General features: G+C 58.0%; 2 protein-coding genes across 4 annotated transcripts in view; one reads left to right on the top strand and one right to left on the bottom strand.

Moving 5' to 3' along the window:
* Aspscr1 (ASPSCR1 tether for SLC2A4, UBX domain containing) overlaps window positions 1-19,413 on the top strand; it is a 37,444-nt gene extending 18,031 nt beyond the window's left edge. For both annotated transcript variants that reach the window (XM_004860995.4, XM_004860996.4), the window contains exons 8-16: window positions 12,324-12,463; window positions 12,609-12,690; window positions 13,142-13,208; window positions 13,918-13,980; window positions 14,451-14,503; window positions 18,687-18,738; window positions 18,919-18,988; window positions 19,059-19,234; window positions 19,318-19,413. In XM_004860995.4, coding sequence (XP_004861052.2) covers window positions 12,324-12,463; window positions 12,609-12,690; window positions 13,142-13,208; window positions 13,918-13,980; window positions 14,451-14,503; window positions 18,687-18,738; window positions 18,919-18,988; window positions 19,059-19,234; window positions 19,318-19,331 — 717 coding nt within the window. In that variant the 3' untranslated portion in view covers window positions 19,332-19,413. The remainder of the gene's footprint in view (window positions 1-12,323; window positions 12,464-12,608; window positions 12,691-13,141; window positions 13,209-13,917; window positions 13,981-14,450; window positions 14,504-18,686; window positions 18,739-18,918; window positions 18,989-19,058; window positions 19,235-19,317) is intronic.
* Window positions 19,414-20,363: 950 nt separating this feature from the next.
* Window positions 20,364-23,290, bottom strand: Cenpx (centromere protein X). 2 transcript variants are annotated; one of them, XM_021241032.2, is made up of 7 exons: window positions 23,139-23,271; window positions 22,566-22,774; window positions 22,248-22,351; window positions 21,303-21,354; window positions 21,171-21,224; window positions 20,892-20,980; window positions 20,364-20,804 (listed from the first exon to the last, which is right to left on the bottom strand). In XM_021241032.2, exons 2-7 carry the CDS (start codon window positions 22,732-22,734, stop codon window positions 20,790-20,792), a joined length of 483 nt encoding a protein of 160 aa, XP_021096691.1. In that variant the 5' UTR covers window positions 22,735-22,774; window positions 23,139-23,271; the 3' UTR covers window positions 20,364-20,789. The 2 variants fall into 2 exon arrangements, with proteins under 2 accessions (XP_021096691.1, XP_004861051.2); XM_004860994.4 differs by lacking the exons at window positions 22,248-22,351; window positions 22,566-22,774 and having other exon boundaries at window positions 23,139-23,290.
* Window positions 23,291-23,375: the final 85 nt, after the last annotated feature.

The raw sequence follows: 23,375 nt of genomic DNA, 5'->3' as shown, positions 1-23,375 counted from the left end.
AGGGACAAAGGTTTCCCTACACCATGTGCTCAGATGTGCCACAGAGCTGGCAGAGAAGGCGGGGATACCTGAGGCCACAGGTGTGTGGCATGTAGGGAAAGTGGGAAGTAACACCCCCATAGTCAGGCATCTGGTGGGCCCAGCAGGAAGAGCCCTCATTCCTGGGGTGGAGGGAGGCCGGCAGCCCAGCAGGTGAGGGCTTGGCTCCATGCTCATTTTCTTTTCCAAACCACCTGTCCTGGGGGCACGATCAGCAGAGGAGCCAGCTGTTGGATGGCATAGTTCTTGCTGGTTTCAGCCTTTGGCTTTCTCATTCCTGCTACCCTTCTTGGCTTCCCAAGCATCTCTGAGGCCTCACTGTGTGGGGCTGGGCTCTACCTGGAGGAGGTAGCTCACTGTGGGTTTGTGGGTCACCTGGGAAGTTGGAGTAGGAGCAGCTAGGGTGGGGGCTGGGATTTCAGGGGGTCAAGACAGACAAAAAAAGATGGTGGGCAAGTGGTGGTAACTTGGAGCTCCTGGGGCTTTGTTTCTGTTTGTTTTCTTTTTTAGGGGGAGGGGTACTGGTGACCTCCCACAGCCTGAGCAAGAGTTTTAGCACTGAACCCCACCCAGCCCTTTTATTTTTGTTTGGAGACAGGGCCTTTATGTTGCCCAGGCTGGCCTTGAAGTGGCAGTCCTTCTGCCTTGGTTTCCCAAGATGCTTGGACAACTGGCTCAACTTTGTTTTCACTATCAAAAATAAAATAATCATGTTAGAGGAAATTTGAGAACTGAAGAACAAGTCACTCCAGCCCCTTTACTGTGACACACTTAGCAGTTTCTTTCCAAAGTCCTCTCCTGGCACGTGTGTGTGTGCACATGTGCACGTGAGTGTGTGTCAGGTAGGTGTGAGTGTGCCTGTGTAACTGTGAGGCTACAGGTGAGTGATGACTACGTTGTATTCTTCACACTCAGGGCTCCTTGTGTCCCTGGTCCCGTAGCTCTCTTCTCACCCCTGTTTAGTCTGGTGTGTATAGTTTATGTCCAGCTCTTTGAAAAATAAAGAGTGTTTGATTTTGTAAGGATTTGTAAAAGTTTCGTAAGTGATACTGTCCTCTAGTGCCCCCATCTTTCCTGTCATTTTTGCTTTTTTCTTTCTTTTTTTAGTACTGGGGATCGAACTTGGGACCTTGCGCTTGTGCAGCAGGCAGCAAAACCACTGAGCTAAATGCCTGGCCCCTGCTCTTTTCTACTTAGTGTCCATCCCCCCATGAGGATTGAACCCAGGGCCTTTGCCTTGAGCTACATCCCCAGTCTGTTCTGTTCTGTTCTGTTATTTGAGACAGGTCTCACTTTCACTGAGTTGGCCAGGCTGAGCTTGAACTTGTCCTCCTCCTGGTTCAGCCTCTCAGAATGCTAGGAGATAGGTATGTGCTGCAACAGCCAGCAGGATGCCTTTGTTTTTAAGATGCGACCTCTGCTGCATTCTGCACCCCCGCATCCCCACCAAGGTGCACCTGCCACTTCTGGCTCCCATTACTATGCCGTGTGCTGCCAGTTCCCTTGCATCAGTCCACACCATCTGGCATATTTGCTGTGCGCCCTGGCTTATTACTGTGTCTGACAGTTTTGGGCAGTGTGATGGTTATAAAATTATATTTTATTTTATTTATTTATTTATTTTTGGTACCGGGGATCGAACTTGGGTCCTTGTGCTTGCAAAGCAGGCGGCGGAACCACTGAGCTAAATCCCTGGCCCATAGAATTATATTTTATAAAATGCAATGTCACTGTTGGGCGTGGTGGCACACACCTGTCAGCCCAGCACTTGGGAGGCTGAGGCAGGACAATTGCCATGAGTTTGAGGCCAGCCTGGGCTACATAGTGAGACCCTGCCTCAAACCAACAAAACAAAAAATGCTATGTTGAGTACAGCTCTCTGTGCAGTTACTAGCTGTCTGAGATTTACCTTCTTGTGCGTGGACATCCTTTGTGCCACTTGCTTTTCCTTGTGCAGAGATTTCCTTGTGTGTTCTGGGTGGGGTGGCCATAGCAGTCGCGTTGTCATGGCAGTGTTGATGGCGTCCTTTATTGAACAGAAAGTCTTGAGGTGTGGTTGCACAGCTCTGTCAAACCTTTTTTCCTGTGGGTTGTGCTTTCGGTGTATTAGGAAGCCCTTCTTCGTCTCGGGGTCAAGGCGCCACCTCCTGGCATTTTCTGCCCTTGGCTTTGTGAACTTGTATTTCACACAGTGGTCTTCAGCCTTCCTGGAGGTCTTTGTGGGGAGGTGTGTGTGGGTGTGTGTGGCTTTTTGAGACAGGGTCTCATTGTGTAGCCCAAGCTGGCCTCCAACTCATGGCAGTTCTCCTGCCTCAGCCTCTCAGGTACTAGGATTACAGGTGCGCACCATCATACCCGGCTTCCCAGGGGTCATCTTCGTGCAAGATGTGAGACAATCCAGCTGGCTTTCCTCAGTGTCAAATGAGTTTTCCCAATACCATCTGTCAGCTCTGTGGCCTCCTGCCCCACTCTGCCCCACTCAGGCTCCAGCTGTGGCCCATCTTGGAGTGGCTGCTGGAGCAAGTCACATTTTTGCCCTCCTTTGCCAAAAAATGACCGGTGTAGGGGAAATGATCAGGATATAGTATGTACCCCAATCCTCAGCACAGATGAATTGTTGTGTATCACAAACACATACCAGTGAGAAGAGAAAGAAGTGACCTGTCTGTTAAAGGACTTTTTCCTTTCAAGTAAGCCTTAGAAAGTTTGCAGTTCCTCACAAATCACTTTTGGATATTTCATAGAATTGCATTGAGTTTCCATTGGACTTTGGAGAGAAAGAAAATTTTGAGACTGTTGTGTTGTCTCGTCTTAGACCTCAACTGTTTTCCACTCAGTCGTCTTCTGTTCTTTAACAGAATTTTATTAATCTTCCCCCTCCTACATGAAGGTGTCCTGTAGACCGATTTCCTGGCTAGTGTCACAATTCCTGTTATGTTGTGACTGGCTGACTCCTTTGTTAGTTCCAGTATTTTCTCCTAGTTTCTATTTGGCTCTCTGTAGTTTATGCCAGGTTTGTCTTTCCTTTGCATCTGTCCTCTTGTCTTTTTCCTGGGTCACTAGTCTTTGTTGAATAGTAGCAGTGTTAGTGGACATCCTTGTCCTGGTCTTAGAGGGGACAAGATGGTTTCTTTGTTAAGGATGATTGTGCTGTAAAAAGCCTTTTTCAGACAAAGGATGTTACTATTCCTAATTGTCTTACATTTTCCTTATCACACATGAGCGCTGCAGTTTGCAGACAGCCTCCTCAGTGTCAGCTGAGGCAAGGGTGAGGCTCTGCTGTACCCCCCAGGTCACTTGTGTGGTGAGGTTCTGGGTAGTTCTCCATACTGAGCTGCCCTGGCATTCCAGGGGTCTGTCTGGTTGCCAGCAGTGTGTTTCATTTTCAGCCACACTGTTCGTCTTGGTTAACTAGCACTTTAGTTAGACTTGTGCATCTGTATACATGAGACAGGCTGTGTGTTTTTTCTTACTCAGTCTTTGTCCAGCTTGCATATCAAACTTGTACTAGCATTGTGATTAGTTTTACCAGTGCCCTTCCCTTTCTGTGTCCTGGAAGTGGCACTTGCAGTAGAAGGATGTCCATTGTGGAACATCTTTGCCGCCAGCCCCAGGCCCTGTCCACCACTGCACCTGGTGCTTGTGATGGGCACATGCTGATCGCCTAGGTCATTGGTGGCGAACCTATGGCATGCCTGCCATAGTGGGCTGTTTGTATCATTGAAAGCTCTAAAAGGTTCACCATCGCTGGCCTGGGCGGTGACCTCTGAGCAGGCCCTTGTGGGCCGCGGCTTGGCCCTCTGCTGTGGGACTCCCTCCTTCTCTGGGAACTGCTTGTTGGGGCACTGTGTGGCCCTTTGGCTGACTTGTCCTGGCCCTGTGCAGTTGTGACCTCCTGGCCACCCAGCTTCCTTGTATGAAGAATGAGAATGGTCATGGCATCTGTAGTTCTCTGCCAGAGGAGCAGGTGGGACCTTGGGCAGCCATTGGTTGGCTAGGAGGCTCCAGGGGGTCCAGTGGCACGTAGGAGGGCAGTTCTGACCCACGGTCCCTGAGGGATGTGCTGACAGCCAGGGTCAGGTGCCAGCTCCTGCCAACTAAGGTGGTCCAGCTGATGTTACTCCCCCACCCCGCACCTGCTGCAGGCGTTTAAAGTGTTTGGTGGTATCTGGTTCTTAACTTGGGGTCAGAATGGCCCTTCATGTTTGGTGGTTTCCGTGTCCGTGGAACTCCATTCACAGAGCTCATTCTTTTTATAAAAGGCATTTTTGGGGGGTATATTCTACCTTTTTAAGAGATTTCATCTCCATGGCTGTGATTTCTCTCCATGCTCTGGTTTTCTTGTCTAAAGAGGTGACCACTAATCACTGTGGAGTGGGTAAAGGCCCTAAAGGGGATGCCCATGGCTCCCTGCAGCCTGCTGGGCCCTGACCTCACCTGCCTAGCTCATGAGCCCAGCTCTGTGGGAACTGTGGTAGAAAGTCTTGTCTATAATCATGAGTAGGCAGAGGGTCCTTTAAGGTCCCTGGCCAGGTCCCCTTACCCAGGTCTTTCAGGACAATGTGTTGGCCTTGGCCTCTCGAGGGCCCAGTAGTTGGTGGTGGGTGTCAGAACACGGGGCTTGGTGTGTAGAGTCCGCCACTGTGGTGGTACCCACAGCCTGCCTGGCCCCACCGGGCCCACTCTGGCCACACACTGTACCTGCACTGGACAAGTTTGCTTCTTCCTGGCCCTTGTCGTGGTACCCTGAACCCTTAGCCACCCTCCACGTGCCCTTGTTTAGTGGACACGTGAGTGGAATTCAGGGGCAAGAGAGCTCCAGGTCCCAGGATTGGGACTCCAAGCCCATCCTGGTGTCACCCTGCCCTGCCTTTGGGGGACCCTGCTGACTTCAGCCCCTGTGATGTTTGTGGACTATGAAGTCCCCAGGTTTCTCAGCCCAACACCAGGGGCCTGACTGCCTCTAAGCCTTATCCTCCTGGGGACCCCTCCGTCTGAGGGTCAGGGGCAGCTAAAGTGGGCCCTCCTTAAACTTGCTTTGCACTGGACAGAGCCATGGTGGGTGGTGCTGCAGTTTAAGCAGCTGGCCTGGTCTGCTGCACCCCCCAAGCACTGATCCTAGGTCCTGGGTTGGGGGCGGGGAGGGTCTGTGTGCCTCCTCTGCTCCTCCTCAGCCTTTGATCTGGGGCCTGGGCAGCTGATTGACTGTGAAGGTCTCCTGTCCACTGCCTCCCATCTCTTGTCACCCACACATCCAGAGGGTGGGGGCCACAAGCAAGCGTCTCTGCTGTGTCCCTGCTCAGTCCTGGAGGAGGGGCAGGAACAAGACAGGACTTTTTTGGGGAACTTCAAAGGTACACTTTAGTAATCAAACAGAGTTTCCAAGTTTCCCATTAATGTTTTGCCTGTGTGTGGTTTTTGGATTTAAATAAAGACTCAGAAGAAAGAGACAGGATAAAATACAGGCAGGTCCTCGCTGAGGCCCAGGATGGTTCACAGACCCGGGCGGTTCCTGCCTTTGATGTCAAACATTAATTATTAGAAGGTAGTTTTACTGGCGATCAGAACCGGGCTCTCAGAGAGGCTGGGGCTGCCCGGCGCCCCCTGGCCCTGTCCTTTGAAGTCCCTCCACAGCCCCAGAGGCTGCCCCACATCTCTGCGCTCACTGGCCTGATCCCGACAGGCACCCCCATGCCTGCAGCCTCCCCAGCAGCTGGCATGAGGGCTGATCCTGATCAAAGGCCCCAGGTCCCCTGACCACCCACCCTCCCCTTCAAGATTTCCTCTGCGCCCAAACCCTCTGTCCCTGCCTGTGGCTGTGTGATTTGAATTGCCCTGAGCTGAGAATGCCCCTACCTGAACTCAGCACACTGGGCAGGGCAGTTGCTGCTGGCACCCTCTGAGGGCTGGAGTCCAGGGCCCTGTGGTTGGGGACCCTTTGGCCTGACCAGCTGCCCTCCTCTTTTCTGCCCTGGGACGACTACTGACTGGTTCTTGGCTGGCCTTGTGCCCACCATGGTCACTGGGGGTTTGTGGACAACCCTGGATGCTGAGGGCTAAAGTCCAGCTGTCCAAGAGCCTTAGGCCATGCCATTATTGGAATGTCCAGGGCCAGGGATTTAGCTCAGTGGTGTCGCCACCTGCCTCTCAAGTACAAGGTCCTGAGTTTGATCCCCGGAACCAAAAAAAAAAAAAAGGTATTGCATAATTGGAATGTCCATTGAGGCTTGCTGGCAGATGGTCAGTAGCCATGCAGGTGGCTGATGAGTATCTCAGCTGCTTTTCTTTTTTTTGTACCAGGGTTCAAACTCAGGACCTTGCGCTTGCGAGGCAGGCTTGGTGCCACTGAGCTAAATCCCTGGCCCTCAGCTGCTTTTGATCCCTGGTGACTGGCACGTGCGTGTACCTCAGTGTTGACAAGCCGGGTGGATGTGCACTGTGGGAGCTGTGGGGGAGAGTGCCCTGTAGAGCCGGGATCCCTGCCTGCTTTCTGCCAAGCTGCTCCCAGGGTTTGAGTCCTATCCTGCCTCTGGGGTGGGGAGTCCCTTCTGGGCTGGCTAGGCCCTGTGAACATGGGGACTCACAGCACCTGCACTGATTCATTCATTGTTTGAGGGGTGTTCATGTGCTTTGTGCACACCAGTAGATGTCTGCTCCGAAGAGTACACTACTGCTGTGACTCAGGATTAGCAGCTCTGTTATCTTCTCTTTCAAAAACTTTTCTCATCTGTTTATGATGTAATTTACAGTCATAATACAGAAGGTGAGAATTAACAGAAGCCCTCCTAAAATGAAAACCCTTCTGCAGAGAACTGGTTTTTTTGTTTTGTTTTGTTTTGGTACTGGGGATCGAACTCGGGATCTTGCACTTGCGAGGCAGGCAGTGGAACCACTGAGTTAAACCCCCGGCCCAGAGAGCTGTCGTGTTGGTGTAGAGCTTCCTGACTGTTGGTCAAACTGAACTCTCTCCTGTGCCAGAAGATGCCTCTTCTTCCTGTTTCCCACAGGAGTTGTGCAGATTCTCTTCTGTGGCCTGGCTCCAGCTGTCTCACAAGTGTGCTCTTGCCAGAGCAGGCTGTCTGCACAGGGACACCTGCAGCTCATCCATCCTTAAAGTGTGGGCTGGCTTTGGGCCGGGGGCAGGTGATGATCTTCTCTGACCCCAGGCCCCTCCCCTCCCCCCCTGAGTCCTGGAGTGGTGGGGGCTTTGGGGATGTTTTGGTATTAGGAGCCACACCTGTCATTTTAAGCATGTAGCCGTGGGGTTGAGGGCTCTGAGCTGGGCCTGAGTGCAGCCCTGGAGGTGTGCTGGTGCGTGGCCCAGGGGCTCAAGCTCATTGTGGGCCAGGCTGGGGCTGGGCCTGTGTTTCTCCCGGTGGACGGTATAGACCCCAGGCATCTCCAGGATCTCAGCCCAGCTTCTGGGCCTCCATCTCGGCCTCTGCCCTGGCTGTGTGTGGCTACTCGCTGGCAGGCAGCCGATGGTGTTGGTACGGCTGTTGTCTTCAGGCCCAGGCTTGGTGCCGTCTCCTCTGTGTGGGATGCAGGGCTGAGGCCTTGCTTGGTGTTGGGCGGCCAACAACATATCCGGGCTGTGCATGGGAGGTCCAGGATTCGTATGTCTGAGCCTGGACCCTCCTTGCAGCCCCCAAGCCTGGGGTCAGGTTAGGGCCTTTGATGGTGGCCGTGGGCTTCGGCGCCTCCCTCCCCAGGCCGCTGGGCCTGGTGAGTAACTCAGGAGGCTTGGCTTGAGTCCCTCTCATAGTGATTCATTTAAACTCAAAACCTCAAGGGGAAACAAAACCAGTGTCAGAACAGTACTGAGGGAGAACAGAAACCTTCCCAGAAAAGCTGGAAAATCTGAGATTGGGTCACCTCTAAATAGTTTTTACATTTTTTTTTCTGTGTGTCATCCCATCCTGGAAAATCACTGTCAAAAAAAGGAAACCCCAGCAGGGCCACTTCTTTAGTGTTTTGTTTTGAGAGAGGATCTCGCTGTGTAGTTTGTGCCGGCCTTGAACTCACTAGGTAGCCCAGACTAGCCTGGAACTCTAAGTGATCCTCCTGCCTCGGCCTCTCAAGTGCTGGGATTATAGGTGTGTGTCATCACACCTGGCTGCAGGGCCACTTCTGATGAGAGTGGACCCCATGTGGTCACAGACCATTTGGTGCCTGGCCCTGGGGTTTCCTTGCTTGGGGTGTCAGTGACTCCACACCTCCAGTTAGCCCCAAGGTAGCTCCAGCCTTGTCTACCTTTGGCCTCTTGTGTCTGGTTTGAGCTGGTTGGGGTCAAGGTTGAAGAGTGTACAGACCACTGGGGGCTGCTGCTCCTGTCTGCTCAGTCTGACCCAGCCCGGTCTGTCCCCTGCCCCTGTGCCTCTTTTCTCATTTTCAAATGTCCACTCCATCTGCACAGCATGCTCAAGTCCTGGAAGTCTTTGCCAGGGCCCTGAATTTACAGGAAAAGGACACCCTGGAGAGGGCTTCAGCAGAGCAGACTTCATGCCAAGGTTGGTCTCAGAGCCCGTGGGGCAGCAGTGACACACCCCACCCTCGGAGACTCCTCCCTCCAGGGACAGCTGCCCCTCAGGCACTCTGTGCCTCAGTTTCCTCATCTGTCATGTGGCAGTCATCCTTCGAGCTTGTTTTGAGGGTTTAAGGAGCCCAACACAGTGAGCCTCGGAGTGTGCCCCTAGCCAGGCATGGTGGCACACACCTGTGATCCCAGCACTTGGGAGACTGAGGCAGAAGGATTGCTGTGAGACCCAGTCTCAAAAACCAAAAAACAAAACATGCCCCCAGTGCCCATCCTGGCTGGACTCCTGGTCTGCCTTTCCCTACCCTGGCTCCAGTACCTTTTACCCTCAGGAGAGACCGGGCCTTGGGCTCTTCCTGACACAAGAGTTCTAGGGGGAACAGCATCCTCAGAGTAGGAGGAAGGCTTCGTCCTTGGAGGCTGAGTGTGTCCAGAGACCTAGGCCCCACAGCATCACACAGCAGAGGCACTAAGGCCCCTCAGCAGCCTCCGATGGCCACCTGTGAGGAGCCCAAGAAGCTTCTGGGCTCCATCTCCTTAGTCCTCCTTGAAGCATTCAGGTGCTGCCACGTGGACCTGTGGCCTCGCCCTGCTGCGGGCATGAGTGTGGAAGCCATTCCATGGGGTAGGATTTGAATCAGCCCCTTGTTGGCCGTGAGATGACCCAGGAAGCAGGGAGGGTGGCAGTGGAGGGGTGTGGTCCCCAGTGAGACAAGTGCCTGTGAGAAGAAGAGCTGTCTTATTACTTGGGGGACAAGAGGACATTTCCAGGGTGGGGTGTGCACTGTGGGACCAGTGCAGTGGTACCCTGGGCTTGATGCTGATGAGCTCTGGACTGCAGCAAGTCCCTTGTTCCCCGCAGACAGTTCCAGGGAGCATGTGTGCAGTGTATGCACATGCACTGGAGGGAGAGCAGAAGTGGGACGATGTTAACATCGGCCCGAGGTGTTCATAGCACCACCTGCCAACGTGGCTATAGGTCTTTGTTTTTCAGTACAAGAAATTGGGCCAGCCTGGTCACTTTGTACCTGTGGACCTCCTCCACCTGCCTATCCCTGGCTTCTGTCTTGACCTTGGTGACATGGCTCTGGAGGGCCAGGGTTGCTTCTTCCACAAGTTGGCGGAGTAGGGGTGCGAGAGCCCTGAGTGTCTAGAAAATACAAAACTAGTGTCTGTGTCCTATTCCAGGGGCAGCAGAAGCTGCCTCAAGATGGGTTGGTGAAGCCTGGGGGGGGGGTGCACGCCTGTAATCTCAGCACTGGGAAGGCTGAGGCAGGAGGATTGCTGTGAGTTCGAGGCCAGCCTGGGCTACATAGTGAGTTCAAGGCCAGCTTGGACAGCATAGAGAGACCCTGACTCAAAGGAAAGAAGAAAAGATGGGTTGGTGAAACTGCACAAAGCAGAGGTGAGGTTGTCTCCTGCAGCTCCTTCCTGCCTTGGGCACAAGCCGGCCCTTCCTTTGCCTTGGCAGAGTCATGGTCTCTGGATGACAGGCTTTCCCGGGTGTCTTCCCAGCAGCAGACCTGGCTGTCCCTCATGACTCTGGCCATGTGCTTCCTCTTTCCCTGATGATCTCATTCCTAGGCCTCTGTCCTCCATGCAAAACCCTCTCTATAAGTCCACCTAAGACGAGAGCCGTGAACACAGCTGTATGGCTTGTGTCTAGATGTCCCCCCAAAGCCTCATGTGGTCACAGGTGGAGCTCTTCAGAGGTGGCTGGATTGAGAGTGTGGTTCCGGGATTAAGGGTGCAATGCTAGGGTTAGAGGTGCCCCACCTGGGTCTGAGTGCTGTCTGCCCTAAGTGGGAGTAGCCTGGGTAGAATATAAAGAACAGAAAGAGGCTGCTGTTGTTGCTTGCTGCTGTTGCTTCCTTTGCTGGTTTGCTATTTCCGTGCTTTGCTGCCTTCTTCCCCAAGGTGACCCTCTGCCATGTGCCACCCTGCCTTGGGGCCAGCCAGCTATGAACTGAAACCTCTGCAAACTATGAGCTACAATAAATCTTTCCTCCCTTAACTTTGGGCATTGGGTATTTTGTCTCAGCAATGAGCAAATTAACTAAGACAACTGTCGAGGCCAACAGAACAGCAAGTGAGAGCCAGGTGCTGGGTAGGGAGTCCTGAGTAGACTCCCTACCTAAGATTAGACTTACCTCCCTAAGGTAAGGGCATGGCCTGCAGCAGTGCTCTGCCCACCTGGCCTCCTGCCTGAGACTGCCTTGCCTCAGCCCCTTGCTGCCCAGTGCCCTCCATCTGTACTGGAAACCATCCTGGGGAGACTCTAGGGCCGATGGCACGTCACCACTCCTGTGAGTTCCCTGGCTCCTCCTGACACTGCTTGGTGGAAGTGACACTTCTCATCATCCTGGCTACATACACTGTCAGTTCTTGCGGGAGACTTGGGAGGCCTGGCCCCTGCACATAGCCTTACTCTGGGTTTTGAGGGCCAGTGCCCTGAGGCTGTGCCTATGTCAGACAGGATCCCCGCCTGCCCTCCACCCCACCTCCACTCCCAGCCTGGGCTGGCCCCCTGTGGACACGGCAGCTCCTAGTTCAGGGTGCGGCCATGCTCTGCCCACCCTCCCCTGGGAGTCCAGGCAAGCTCCTGGCCCTGCTGGAATGCAGGCGCTGTGGCATGGGGCAGCCTGGCGCCTGGCAGCTTGTTATGAAGGGCCTCGTACAGACTGCTGTGGTGGCAGCTGCTGTGTGGTTGTGGCTTGGAAAGGGTAGCCCCCCAGGGCTTTGGTCAGCCACCTGTGGGCCCTTGCCCGAGCCTCCACCAGGCCTTCCTGGTCACTCTGCCAGGCCCGTGCTCGAAGTCAGAGGGCTCCCTGGCTGGAGCCCCATGAGGAGGTGAGACGTGCATGACCATGTGCCAGGCTTTCGGGGACAGTGGCTGGAGTGGCCCAGAGCACCTGAAACAGGCGTGCCTCAGGCCGGGACTGTGTGAATGTGGGACTCCCAGACTGTCAGGGAGCTGAAGGGGTCACTGAGGGCCAGAGAGGGAACTGAGCCTGGGTCCTGGCCTGCACGCCCACCCCTGCCTTCTGTACTCTGTGAGCAGGACAGGACCAGCTGGGCACCTCAGTCAGGCTGGCTCCATGGAGCAGCCTCGGCACTGAGGCCCTGTCCCACCCTCCCGGACACCGCACACAGGCGGGCCTGCCTTGTAATTTTCACTACCATTGATGCCAATTAGGAGTGCGTCGTCCCTTCCTCTGTCCCCAGGGTGGGCAGAAGGAGAGCCAGCTTGCTCCCCAGGGGAGGGAGAGATGGGGTCAGCACGGCCATGGGCTGTGGCTGAGAGGGCACTGGGGGCAGATTGCTAGGGTTTTTGCCAACACTCTAATTTGGTGGCTGTCACTGCCCCTCCCCTCCACGGAGCCCCTGACGTGGCCTGGAACAGGAATGCCATTCCCCAAGTTGGTTCCCTGACTTTGGGGTTTCCCATTTAGGCAGAGCATGCAGGGGAGCTGCCCATACTGGCATGCATTTACTCCCTGAGTTCTCCTGAGCAGTGTTGGTGCCCATCCTGGCCTGAGCCAGACCTTAGAGTCCTGACCCCTGCTGGTAAGCGAGGGGCTCCATTTCAGAGGCTGAACGGGCTGGGTCCAGCTCTGGACAGGGTCAGCTGGGGGTCCTGCCCTCACCCTGTCTAGGCAGGTGGCCTGGGGAGGCATCAGCTAGGATCAGTCTGCAGGCAGACTGAAGCCCCAGGAAGCCCAGGTCAGCTGAGGCCTTCTGCCCCCAGCCTACGGACCGAGACCCTGTGGTGTGCCACCCTGACCTGGAGGACCTGCTGGAGGCCTGGCCGGCAGAGCTGCCCGATGAGTTCTTTGAGGTGACCGTGGATGACGTGAGGAGACGCCTGGCCCAGCTCAGGAGTGAGCGGTGGGTGCTCCCTGCCACAGCTTGTCCTTCCCCCCCGCATGGGCCCTTGCCCAGGTCCCCAACACCCATGCCCTCAGCAGCACCTCCTGGTCCCTTCCTGTGGGAACTCTGGGGGAGACCTGACCCTTTACCTCCTCCACCACAGGAAGCAGCTGGAGGATGCGCCCCTAGTGACCCAGGCCTTTAGGGAGGCTCAGATGAAGGAGAAGCTGCAGCGCTACCCAAAGGTATGGGGGAGGCTGGGGGGTGTCCTGTGTCTCCCATGGGGGGACTCACTGCAGCATGGACCATGGCTGAGCAGCTATCACCAGTGGGCACTCACAGGTGTCTCCCGATGTTGGCGGAGAGGCCTGCGCAGCCAGGTTCTGTTAACCACCTCTGTTAACCAACTAATCCCCTTGGCATTTTGTGATGGAAAAAAAATTTTTTTGTGGTACTGGGACTCAAACGTAGGGCCTCTTCTGTGCTAGGCACGTATTCCGTCACTGAGCTACACCCCAGTCCTACGGCGAAAGTCTCAGAGCGGATTTACATGTGTGCACACTAGAGTGCCAGACCAGCTCCGATGGAGCGTGGGGGCCTGGCCAGGCCCGGAGAGGGGCTGAGTGGTGAGGCCCCTCCCTGTGGCGGGCTCAGCTGAGGCAATCCCTGCTGACCACTTTGCTTGTCCCAACCTAGGTGGCCCTGAGGGTCCTATTTCCTGACCGATACATGCTGCAGGGCTTTTTCCGCCCCAGTGAGACAGGTAAGCAGACCTGTGGTGTTGGCAGGTTGGGAAAGGAGGCTCACTGGGCCCTTCTGGATTCTCTGGCCATTTGCCCTTCAGGCTCCAGGGAGACTAGGCAGTTTCAGGGTGCTCTCCTCTTTGAGGGATATTCAGAGGGGCCTGGGCTTGCAGTGTCAGATGGGGCCAGGCGTGGACAGCACTCCTAGCACAGGGCCTCCATGCCATCCTAGGGAGCCTCAGTCCTGGGTGCTCTTTGCAGCTGCCTCTTCTCGGCACAAGTGGGTTGGAGTACCCAGAGGACAGATGTAGCGAAGTCTCCAGTGCAGAGTGGGCTTCTGGGACCTGTCAGGAGACAGCTGGGTGGGGCAGTCCCAGACCGTGCAGGGCCTCCGCCAGCGGAGCTCAGACTTCCGTGATTGGCGAGTGAGACTTGGGGTACTCTGGGCCATGATAGGCACCGGGCTAGCAGGGGCCAGGCCTCTCCTGGGTGGGGTCGAGGTGGCAGCCTGCACAGCGTCCGGGGGGTGTGGGAGAGACAATCAAATTCCCGCCCCTGGGATTTAGCCTCTGCTGCGAGGGTGGAAGCTAAGTTTGAGGTTGGTGTCCCCAGGCTGCTTTTGTGGTGCCCAGGCCAACAGGCCCTTGGGTGGGGGGACGGGAAGGAAGGCCTGGAAGCGAGTGGCCTGGGCCTGTCCTGCAAAGCCTTCTGCTCATCTCTCCTCTGCAGTGGGGGACTTGCAAGACTTTGTGCGGGGCCACCTGGGGAATCCTGAGCTGTCCTTCTACCTGTGTGAGTCCCTCCTGAGCCTGCCCCAATTCCATCCTGGTCTCCCCTGTCCCTGGTCCTGTCTTTGAGAGGAGGCTCAGGACTGCCTCCCTCCCAGTGGTCTTTCTATACAAATGCATTGTCTGCTCCAGCTGTCCGCCCCCAGGCCCCAATCAGTGTCCTACTGGACCAGAGCACAGGAGAAGAGCCAGAGATGGGGGGGCAGTCTCATGCCACCCCCGTTTCTGAGTCCTATTCCCCAGCCTCACCTCTCCCCAGAAGCTCAAGCTGCAGAGAGGGGTCTGCGGCCTCCGGAGGGCATCTGGGTTGTGAGGAGCCCTCCTGAGCCCCCCCCACTAGGTTTCTGCAGCAGTGGAGAGGGGGCTAAGGGCTGAGACCTGAGGGGCCCTCGAGAGGCCCCGAGACCCATCGTCCCTGGGGGTGTGCAGGGCAGCACATTTCCTGACAGTTGCACCTTCTCCCCACCCCTGCAGTCATCACTCCTCCCAAAACAGTCCTGGACGACCCGACGCTGACCCTCTTTCAGGTACCCAGGGCCTCACTGGGGGTGCCACTGGGGTGGGGGGATGCCCGGAGGGCAGGGCGCCATGCAGGGCGAGGCCTGCGGTTGGGAAGGAGCACCCACCCTGGCAGGCACTGCCAGCGGGTAATAAAGCCTTTGAGAGCCGGTGAATTCAGAAGGAGCAGGAGCCTCTGAAGTTGTTTCTGACAGGGCTTTCCAGCCTCCTCCGCTTCCTGCCTGGCCCCGGGCGGAGATCGGCCTGCCTTGCTAGCTGGCCTCAGTCCTGAGCTGGGGCTGCTGAAAGGTCCTGGCCCTGGGCTTCCGAGTAACACCAGCCCCCTGCCCAGCCAGGCAGGCCTGGCACAGGCTGATGGGAACCCCAGGAGGGTGGGTGCCCTTGCTGGATGGAGGTGGCTGTCTGGGAGCGCCAGGCCTGGTCCGGGGCTGCTCCTTTCTGTACCGATCTCCTGGGCCCAGCCTTTCCCCGGGTACCCTGGCCTCTGGTGGAAATGCCTGTTGGGCCATGCTCTCCTGCCCTGGTGGGCCCTACAGGTCCTGAGAAGTCTGACCGGGTGTCCCTCCAGTTCCTTCCAGAGCCAGGAGGGCTGAATGTCCTGTCCTTCCCCCCTGGGAGAACAGCTGAGACCTCCCCTCCCCTCAGGCCTAATGGTTTCCTCTTCAAAGTTGCTTCAGATATTTTAATTAACAACAGAGGTGGCCAAAGGCCTCTGCAGAGGTCTGGGCTGAGGGTAACAGTCCCTGCTGCTGCCTAGAGCCACTCTTGTTGGGGTGAAATGGGGCCTGAAGCAGGCAGGCAGCAGAGGATCAGCTGGAAGCTCACCAGGGATAATGGGGAGAGGGGTGGAGGTGGAGGCGAGGCCAGCTTGTGACCCCCCCAGGCACCAGGGCTCTGCTCCATCTTCACTTCTGTGCCCCCATGGCTAGCCTGTTGATAAACACCGAGTTTGGAAGATGATTTGGGATGGAGGGCCAGGCCCCTGCTCACAGCTAGGAGGCCCCGCAGAGCCCTGGGGTGCCTTGTCCAGCCAGCCTTGATTCCTGGTGACACTCTGCCCCTGCCCCCAGCAGCCGTCTCCTTTCATCTGTCAGCTCGGCCTGGAGCCTGCTGCCATCCGAGCTGGCAGGGCGGAGGAAGGAAGCCTGCCCCCTCCCCGGCAGCGGCAGTGGGCTGGCAGGCTGAGCTTTCATGTCTGTTGGGGCTGCGCTCTGGCTGCCTGTCGCCCAGGGGTGTCCGGGGCCAGCCTGCTCCAGGAATGGGAGTGTGGGGGATGTGTGGGTCTCACTGGACAAAGAGCAGTGGTTTTCTGGGAGGGCCGGTGGGGGCAGTGGGGAGTGAGGACAGGATCAGAAGAATGTGGAACAGATGCCCAAGTCCCTGCTCCAAACCTTCCTCCCCCGAGCGCTGGGATCCTAGCCTTGCCCATCCCAGCCCCACCTACCACCTCACTCAGGGACCCTTCCACCCGACAGGAAGCCGAGCCAGCAGGATGGTGGCTGAGGCACTGGCTCCAGGCCCCACCTGCCCTGTGACAGCCCCTGCAGCATGGAGAGGGCTCACTTCTCTTGCTCTCAGTGTGTGTTCTGGGGACTGTGGGTCAGTTGTCACCCACCTCTGTCTGTGCCCCCCCCCCCCGTCCCTGAGGCCAAGCCAGTGGGGAGAGTTTGTTTGCCCTCACCCTTCTGAGTGACTAGGGCTAGCAGGTGGGACTACACCAGGGTCTGGAGTCCCAGCCAGTGCTTGAGGAGTGGTCCACTGAGCTTTGAAAGTGCAGGCATGGAACCCCTTTCTGCAGGCCAGGGTGGTCTTCTGTTTGTCTCTTATTTGATGGGGACACCAGAGACACAAGCCTGAGTAGAGGCCTGGTTCAGGAGGGGCCTACAGGGCTCTGCCCTGAGGGAGGGTCCTTCCCCAAGGCCTCAGGCCCTGTGCCCCTAGGCTGGCCCTGCTGAGTGCTCCAAGGTGAGGGGCAGGGTGGGCCCCCAGCTTACTGGCAGGATTGGACGATGCCAGTGTCCTGGCATGTCCCCAGACTGGATGTAGAGAGACCAGGCTCCAGCGCAGGGCCTCAGACCATGAGGGTCATATGAGCCCCTCTTCAGTGGGCCTCCATGTCCCCCGCCCTTAGAAGCCACAGCTGCTCTGCCTTGTTAAAGGAAAGGGCCTCGCTCTGGCCCTGGCCCCGGCCCCAGTCCCCCATCCCACCCCCGCATGTCTGACCACACCTGGGTCCCTGCTCCACCTCTCTCTCCTGCAGGGCCTTGTGGCTCTTAGGGGTGTGAACCAAGGTGGGGGAATTCCTGGGGTCCTGTGTGGGTGGGTGCCTGTCCCCAGGACCTGGCTGGGGCTCCCACAAGTGGGAGAGGAAAGTGTCGTGGGGGCTTGGGGAGGCCCATTTAGGGGCCCATCTGGAGGCCTCGCCTCCTGGAAACTGGCTGCCCCCGGTGCCTCTGTGCCCTCATGGCAGCAGTGTGAACTGTCCCTTGGAGGCTAAGCACAGGCATGTGGGCATGGGTTGAACAGCTGGCCAAGTGGCGCTGGGGCCAGAGCCCTTCCCTCTCCTACCCCTCTCTGCCTCCTCTCAGGCAGTCCCAGGCAAGAGGTCCCGTGGGAGGGGGCTGTAGTGATGCCAGCACTGTTGTAAGCCCTCTCCTTGACCACCTTCGGAGGGAGACCCTGTGGCCAGCAGTGCATGGGGAACAGGTGGAGCAGTGCAGGGCAGGGCAGGGCCGACGGGTTCCCAGGAGAGCCGAGGCAAGTGGTGCCACAGCTGCCATGAACCTGGCCGGTTTCTCTGCAGTGGGAACACACCTTTGGGGTACAGAGGGTGGGCCTGGCTCCTTCCTAACTCCTGGGCTTCCAGTGCTCTCCAGAGGTGCTAGGGCAGCCTCCCCCTAGGCCCCTGCTTAGGAGCTTTGATGCAGGCTTCACAGTTGGGTTTCAAAGCGTTCACCGCCCTTGTTTGTGTCCCTCGCTGTGGGCTGGAGCTGAGGTTTCAGCGTTCCTAGGCTGGCCTTTGAAGCTTGCTCTTATTAATCTTTTAACATCCCCACCCCAGCCCCCACCCCACAGCCTGAGGCACTCCCGGCAGCTTGGGGCTGAACAGCTTTCCGCCCTCAGCCGGCAGCTGCGGCCCCTTCCAGGAGCTAGCAGCCTTCCCGCAGTAGTCCTGAATTTGGCCACATGGCCAGGGCCTACCACAGCACCCCACCTCCCTGGGGATGAGGAGGGGAGGATGGGAGGCCATGACACTGGAGGCTCGCCCTGATGCTGTGTCGCTGTCGAGCCATCTGCTGGGAGGCCCAAGGCCTGTGCCCAGGCCCTGGAGAAGCCACTCTCCTAAGGAAGTGGCCAGGACGGAGGGAGCTGAGACCAGGCCTCACACTTGGGTTTTCAGAGCGTTCCTTGCCTGGTTCTGGTGAGTGAAGAGTTGGTGGCTGGCTGGTGGCTGGGCCTGCTCTGCCTGGCCCCGCCTAGCCCCATCATGACAGCTTCGGCCTGGCTGGTGCTCTCTCCAAGGACATCTCAGCCTGGGGCCCAAGGAGGTTGGCTCTGGGAGCCCACCCCTCGAAGCCAGCTGCTCTGCCCTCCGGGGAGCTCGCCCCCCAGCAGGTTCAGCACTCACAGACCCCCAGTGTTTGGGGTGGGTGGTCAGCGGGGAGGCACCGGCCTCCATCTCATTCCTGGACAGCAGCAGGCTGCCCTTCCCCAGTGCCCTCCATCCCTGACCCCATCCACCCATGCCCGTCTCCTTGGACTTTTCCTGTTGTGCAGGATATCCCAGAGTTCATGCTGAGTTTTGAGACTGACCTCCCAAAAGTTTTGTTTGAGACAAGGTCTCACTATCTAGTCCAGGCTGGCCTCAGACTCACAGCAATCCTTCTGCCTCAGCCTCCCGAGTGCCGGGATTACAGGCGTGAGCCACCATCACGTCCTGCCCTGACCTCTGGAAAGTTAATGCTGGACAGGAGGCAGAGAGGAAGGTGAGGGGAAATGCAGGAATTCATTCATACAGATGAGAAGTGCAGCTCCCAGCTGGTGGTAAGGGATGTCCTGTGGGTGGGGGCCCTGTGGTCCAAGCTGGGCAGATTGGCTGAGGGGAGAGCCCTGGCCAGGACCCCATGTACCCCATGGAGCCTCTGCCCACCTGCTGCCCACTGAGCCCCCTGCCTCCCTACCTCCCTACAGGCGAATCTTTTCCCTGCAGCCCTTGTGCACTTCGGAGCACCAGAACCAGCAGGTGAGAGGGCTCTGCAGACCCTGCCAGCCGTCGCTGTGCCCTGCACCCCAGCACATCTGGTGCCCTGAGCTGGATGGCCTGGAAGGGCAGCGGGGTACCTCATGTGGGCCTGGGGGGATGTGCAGCCCTGATACCTGCTCCCTGGGGCACCACGTGCTGAGTGGGCTTGGACCTTTGCAGGTGTCTGCCTGGAGCCTGGGCTGCTGGCACGCACCATCTCCCCATCCGCAGCTGACATGCTGGTGGCTAGGTAAGTGCTCAGGGAGGGAGGGGGTGCCTCCCAGGGGGCGCCTGCCCCCCTCACCTGGTCTGTCCCCCAGGTGCATGTCCAGGGCTGTCAGGTCCCCACCACCACAGCTAGACCCTGACCTCGCGCCCCTACAGTCTGAGCCAGCTGCTGAGGAGGGGTCAGTAGTCACTGCTGAGACCACCCCAGGGTCTGGCCAGCCTGTGAAGAAGAGCTTGGACATGGTCCCCAAGTGGCTGAAGCTGCCAGGTACCTACCATGGGTTGGCTGGGTGGGGCAAGGTGGCTGGCAGGAACTCAGGACCCGCAGTCACCCTGGTGTTTGTGCTGCAGCCAGCAAGAGGTGAAAGCTTCTGCCCAGAGGTGCCTGTCTGCCAGCTGCTGGACCCCACCCCTACCCAGACCAGGAATAAAGACATGCTCAAGGCCCTCCTTCCCATCGTTCTTTCTACAGAAAAGGCCCCCAGGCCTTGGTCCACCTGCTCTCATCCACGGATTCCCACCCAGTCCCAGGGAGTCTGGCTAGACGGCAGTGTGGCCTGTGTTCCTGTCAGCAGGGGCCCAGGTGTCCCCAAAAGGCCTGGCAGGCAAAGCCCTGGGCTCACTGGGTTCTTCTCATGTCTCCCGGCTGATCTCATCAATTCCCCTTCTACGAGGATCAGAGTATGGAAGGAAGGGTCTCCCTGGCAAACTAACCTGCAACTTCAGGTTAATCTGAGGTCCTCCAAAGCTGTTGAGGCCTCAGGGGGCTGCTGCTGTCCCTTCCGCTCTGAGGTCTGAGTGTATACTCTCCCTAGAAGGGGAAGGGGAAACCACCAAGAATTCTATGGCTCCTAGAGCCTAAGTTCTGACCTCAGAGCTAAATGCTCCTGCCCTGACAGAGCAGCTTAGGGAGCTCCAGGGAGGGGGTCTAGGTCACTCAGCAGGGTGCTGGGATCCAACATGCCTGAGCGGGGCATAAGCAGAGCTGGCTGGGTGAGCTGGCTGAGCTTGGGTGGAGTTCTCAGGTCAGAGTGGCCTGTAGCTGGGTGGGGTTGAGGGAAGGGTCCCCATTTCAGCACAGTCTCAGGGCAGGCACAGGGCTCAGCAGCGGATTCCCAGGTCCCTCACATTTTCACTGTGTCTGTCCCCTGGCCCTAACCCTAACCCACCGTGGCCCAAGGCAGGAGTGTCATTTCCCAGGCAGACCAGCCAAGTGTGAGGGCTCTAGTTTCCTAGTCAGGCAGTGGGCCCCACGTGCGTTGTTACCCTGCCCTTCACAGGCTTCTGCCTGCACCCTACCACTACACTGTGTGTGTGTGTGTGCGGGGGTGGGGTGGTGGGGGTGGGTCCGAAGCAAGCTGACTTTGGTTGACAAACAGCAACAAGAAGGCCACGGCTAGGAGACAGGTGTTAATTTATTGGTGTTGCTTTGTGAGGACAAAGTTATAGCTCAGGGAAGTATCAGGTGGCTAAAAAGCTACACACCAGCTTTGATGTCTGGGTGGCAAGGCAGCTGGTCGGTTTGTAGAACACATGGGCTATCTAGGGTGGCTGCAGCCAGGAGGCAGACCAGTCCCCCTCCCCCTGCACCTGCCTTCCTAGGACCCACAGGTCTGTTCCCAGGGGCCTGTGAGCCACAGGCAGGATGCTAGGAAGGCGGCAGCCGCCAAGATCTCGTTATCCTTCAGAGGCTGGAGGACAGTACTGGGACCAGGTGGCAGTGCTGGTGTGAATCTAGCCCAGACCCTTCTGGCCACAGGGGGTGCAGCAGCTTGCAGGGGAGTACTGGCTTCCTGGGGGTGGCCTGGGAGAGGCGGATACCCCTAGAAGTCCAGGAGCTGTGGGGGGAAAAGGTGCCCAAAGTGAGTGGCTTGGTACTCTTCAGGGCACTGCAGCCGCCAGGCCTGCACCCCACATCCACATACCAGCTGAGGAAGCACCTTCTCCAGCTGGTCCACATCCACCAGGGCCGTGTCTTCTGCCTGGGCCTGCCGCACCCCACGGACAGCCGCTTCTGATGTGACATAGAAAAAGTGAGGTAGAGGAAGCTGGGGCCATGAGTTCTGGCCCCACCCCACCTGCCAAAAGCTTCTCAGAGCACTGAGCTCAGATACTCCTGAGAAACTGGGAAAAATTGAGTTTTCCCACCGAAAAATAAAACCAGCCACCTCAAGTGCTCTGGTGGTTGCCATCCCTGAGCTTACCCACTACGAAGATCCTCAGGAGCTCTGCCATAAGCTGCAGGGCATCCCCACTGACTGCAGGGGGAGAACAGGTTAGAAAGGTCCCACACTTCAGTCCTTACCTCCCGCCCCGCTGCTTGCTAGCACCCGCACCTTTGGTCTTGTCATCCTTGAAGTGCAGGTGCAGCAGTCTGCTCACCAGCTCCTAGGGGGAGGGCGGGCTCAGTGCCAGCCAGCCACAGCTCCCCCGGGGGCTGTGAGCCAGGGGCAATGATTCTGGGCAGGAGGTTGGGACTTCACGTGGAGCTGGTGCCACCTGAGGCCTCTCTCAGTAGGGGACTGGTTAGGAGGGGCTTGAGATACCTCTCTGTAGGGGACAAGAAGTTGGGGGAGGGGCCACCCCAGTTATCTGTTCTTTCTGGGGCTCCAGGGAGCAAGAGGGGAAGAGAGAGGTGAAGAGGTGGGTGTTCCCATTGCTTCCCTCCCCTCCCTAGGAGGAAGCACCTGCTACTGAGGGTGGCTGTCCCCCCAGTTCTGCTTAGCTTGCACCAGCTCCGTCCTGCTGTGCCCATGGCACCAAAGTGCACTCCTGTCGGAGGTGACTTGTGTGGTGAGAAGGCTGGACAGAGGCTAAGGGCTTGCTTGGCTTCCCTTGGTGGGACAAGTGGGTGTTGTTTCCGGGTTTGAGGGGAGCAGCAGAGCTTTTGGAAGGATGCTGGCTGCTGGGTCTCCAGGGAGGCTGCAGAGCAAGGCCTACCTGTGGGACCTCCCAGGGAGGGAGGATGACAGGAAGGGCCCAAGAGAAATCACTTGAGGTGGCCCACTGGGCACCAGGATCCCAGACAGTGGAAGGTGAGCTAGCACCGACGCCAGCCATAGGGTGTTCCGCTGCCACACCCCCAGCCATAGGGTGTTCCGCTGCCACACCCCCAGCCATAGGGTGTTGCGCTGCCACACCCGGCGCAGGGGAGCGGACGCCCGATGGAGCCTGGCGGGGCAGGTGAAAAACTTCCCAGCAGCGCTGGAACCAAAGGGTCCCTGCAAACAACCACGAGGGCGGAGCGCCACCTGCTGGGCCCGTTTACCTCGCGCACTTACCAGGAAGGCGAAAGGGCAAAACCCGACCTGCTTCAGGTCTCCCACTGCACTGTACAAGAAGTCCAGAGAACTGGGCCGGGGATTTAGCTCTGTGGTTTCGCCGCCTGCTGCGCAAGCGCAAGGACTAGAGTTCGATCCCCGGGTACCCCGCAGAAAAGTCCACAGAACTGGCCAATGCACGGGGCTAGACGACAGCTCTGGAAATCGCTCCACACAAGTGGAAGTGGCCTCCGGGAGGAGCCTGGGACGCGTCAAGTTCCGGCAGGCGCCGAGCAGGCTTCAGCTAGGGTGCACGCCCCTCTCTTCCATCACCCTCACCTGCTCGGGCCAGGGCCCTCGGCACTCGAGGTGGCCAGGAAGGCTTGGTCTGTGCCCCTCCCGGGCGGGCGCCCCTCCAGTAATGGCCCAGGCCTCTCCGCCATCGGTGACCCTGCGTGCCTCTGGGACGGGCGCAGCGCGACCTCCCTCCCTCGGCAGTAGTGGCCATCCTGCAGTGCTGATGTGAAGGATGCTCGGCCCCTCCGAACCTTTCAGCGAAGGGCAAAAGGGCTTAGGCCGCACGGGGAGTGGCGTGGGGAGTAGAGTCCGGTGTGTCTGCCCTGGCTCCTCGGAGGTGCGGCGAAGTCCCGACCTGAGCCACGCCCCCGAACCTGATAGCCAGCGCCGGCCTGTGGGAGGGCCTAAGGCTTCCCGGCTTCTCTCTGCCGGTCCGCCTCTGCAGACCACTTCGGTCCAGCCGCAAACTGGGCTGCCCTACCGTGCACCGCCAGGCAGCAGGAGCCCACCCTTGGAGGCATGGGCAAACAGCACGGGGCTAGCCTCGGGCACGCACCGGTGTCACGTGAGGGGTGGAGGGTCCTCGCCCACCCAGTGCCCGCCGCCAACCCTCACCTTCCGGAAGCCGGCGCTGGCGCTCTCCATGACCGCCGTCTCGTCTCCGCTCGCCTTCCGCGTAGCCCTGCCTCCGCCTCTCAGCCAATGAGCATGGAACGCGGGCTCCCATGGCCACGCCTCCAGCCCCAGCCAATGAACACTGAGAGCACGGTCCGGGAGTCCCGCCCCGGGCTTCCCGCCAATGAACCGGAGGGCGCCTTCCGCCTCCCCCATCCATCCAGCCAGATGGCTCTG

This window comes from Heterocephalus glaber, unplaced genomic scaffold (assembly GCF_053883595.1).
Source record: "Heterocephalus glaber isolate CG9 unplaced genomic scaffold, H.glaber_assembly_v1.0 deba00000937, whole genome shotgun sequence".
Classification (NCBI taxonomy): domain Eukaryota; kingdom Metazoa; phylum Chordata; class Mammalia; order Rodentia; family Bathyergidae; genus Heterocephalus; species Heterocephalus glaber.
Note: the sequence above shows the minus strand (reverse complement) of the source record. Positions and strands in the feature narration are given on the sequence as shown.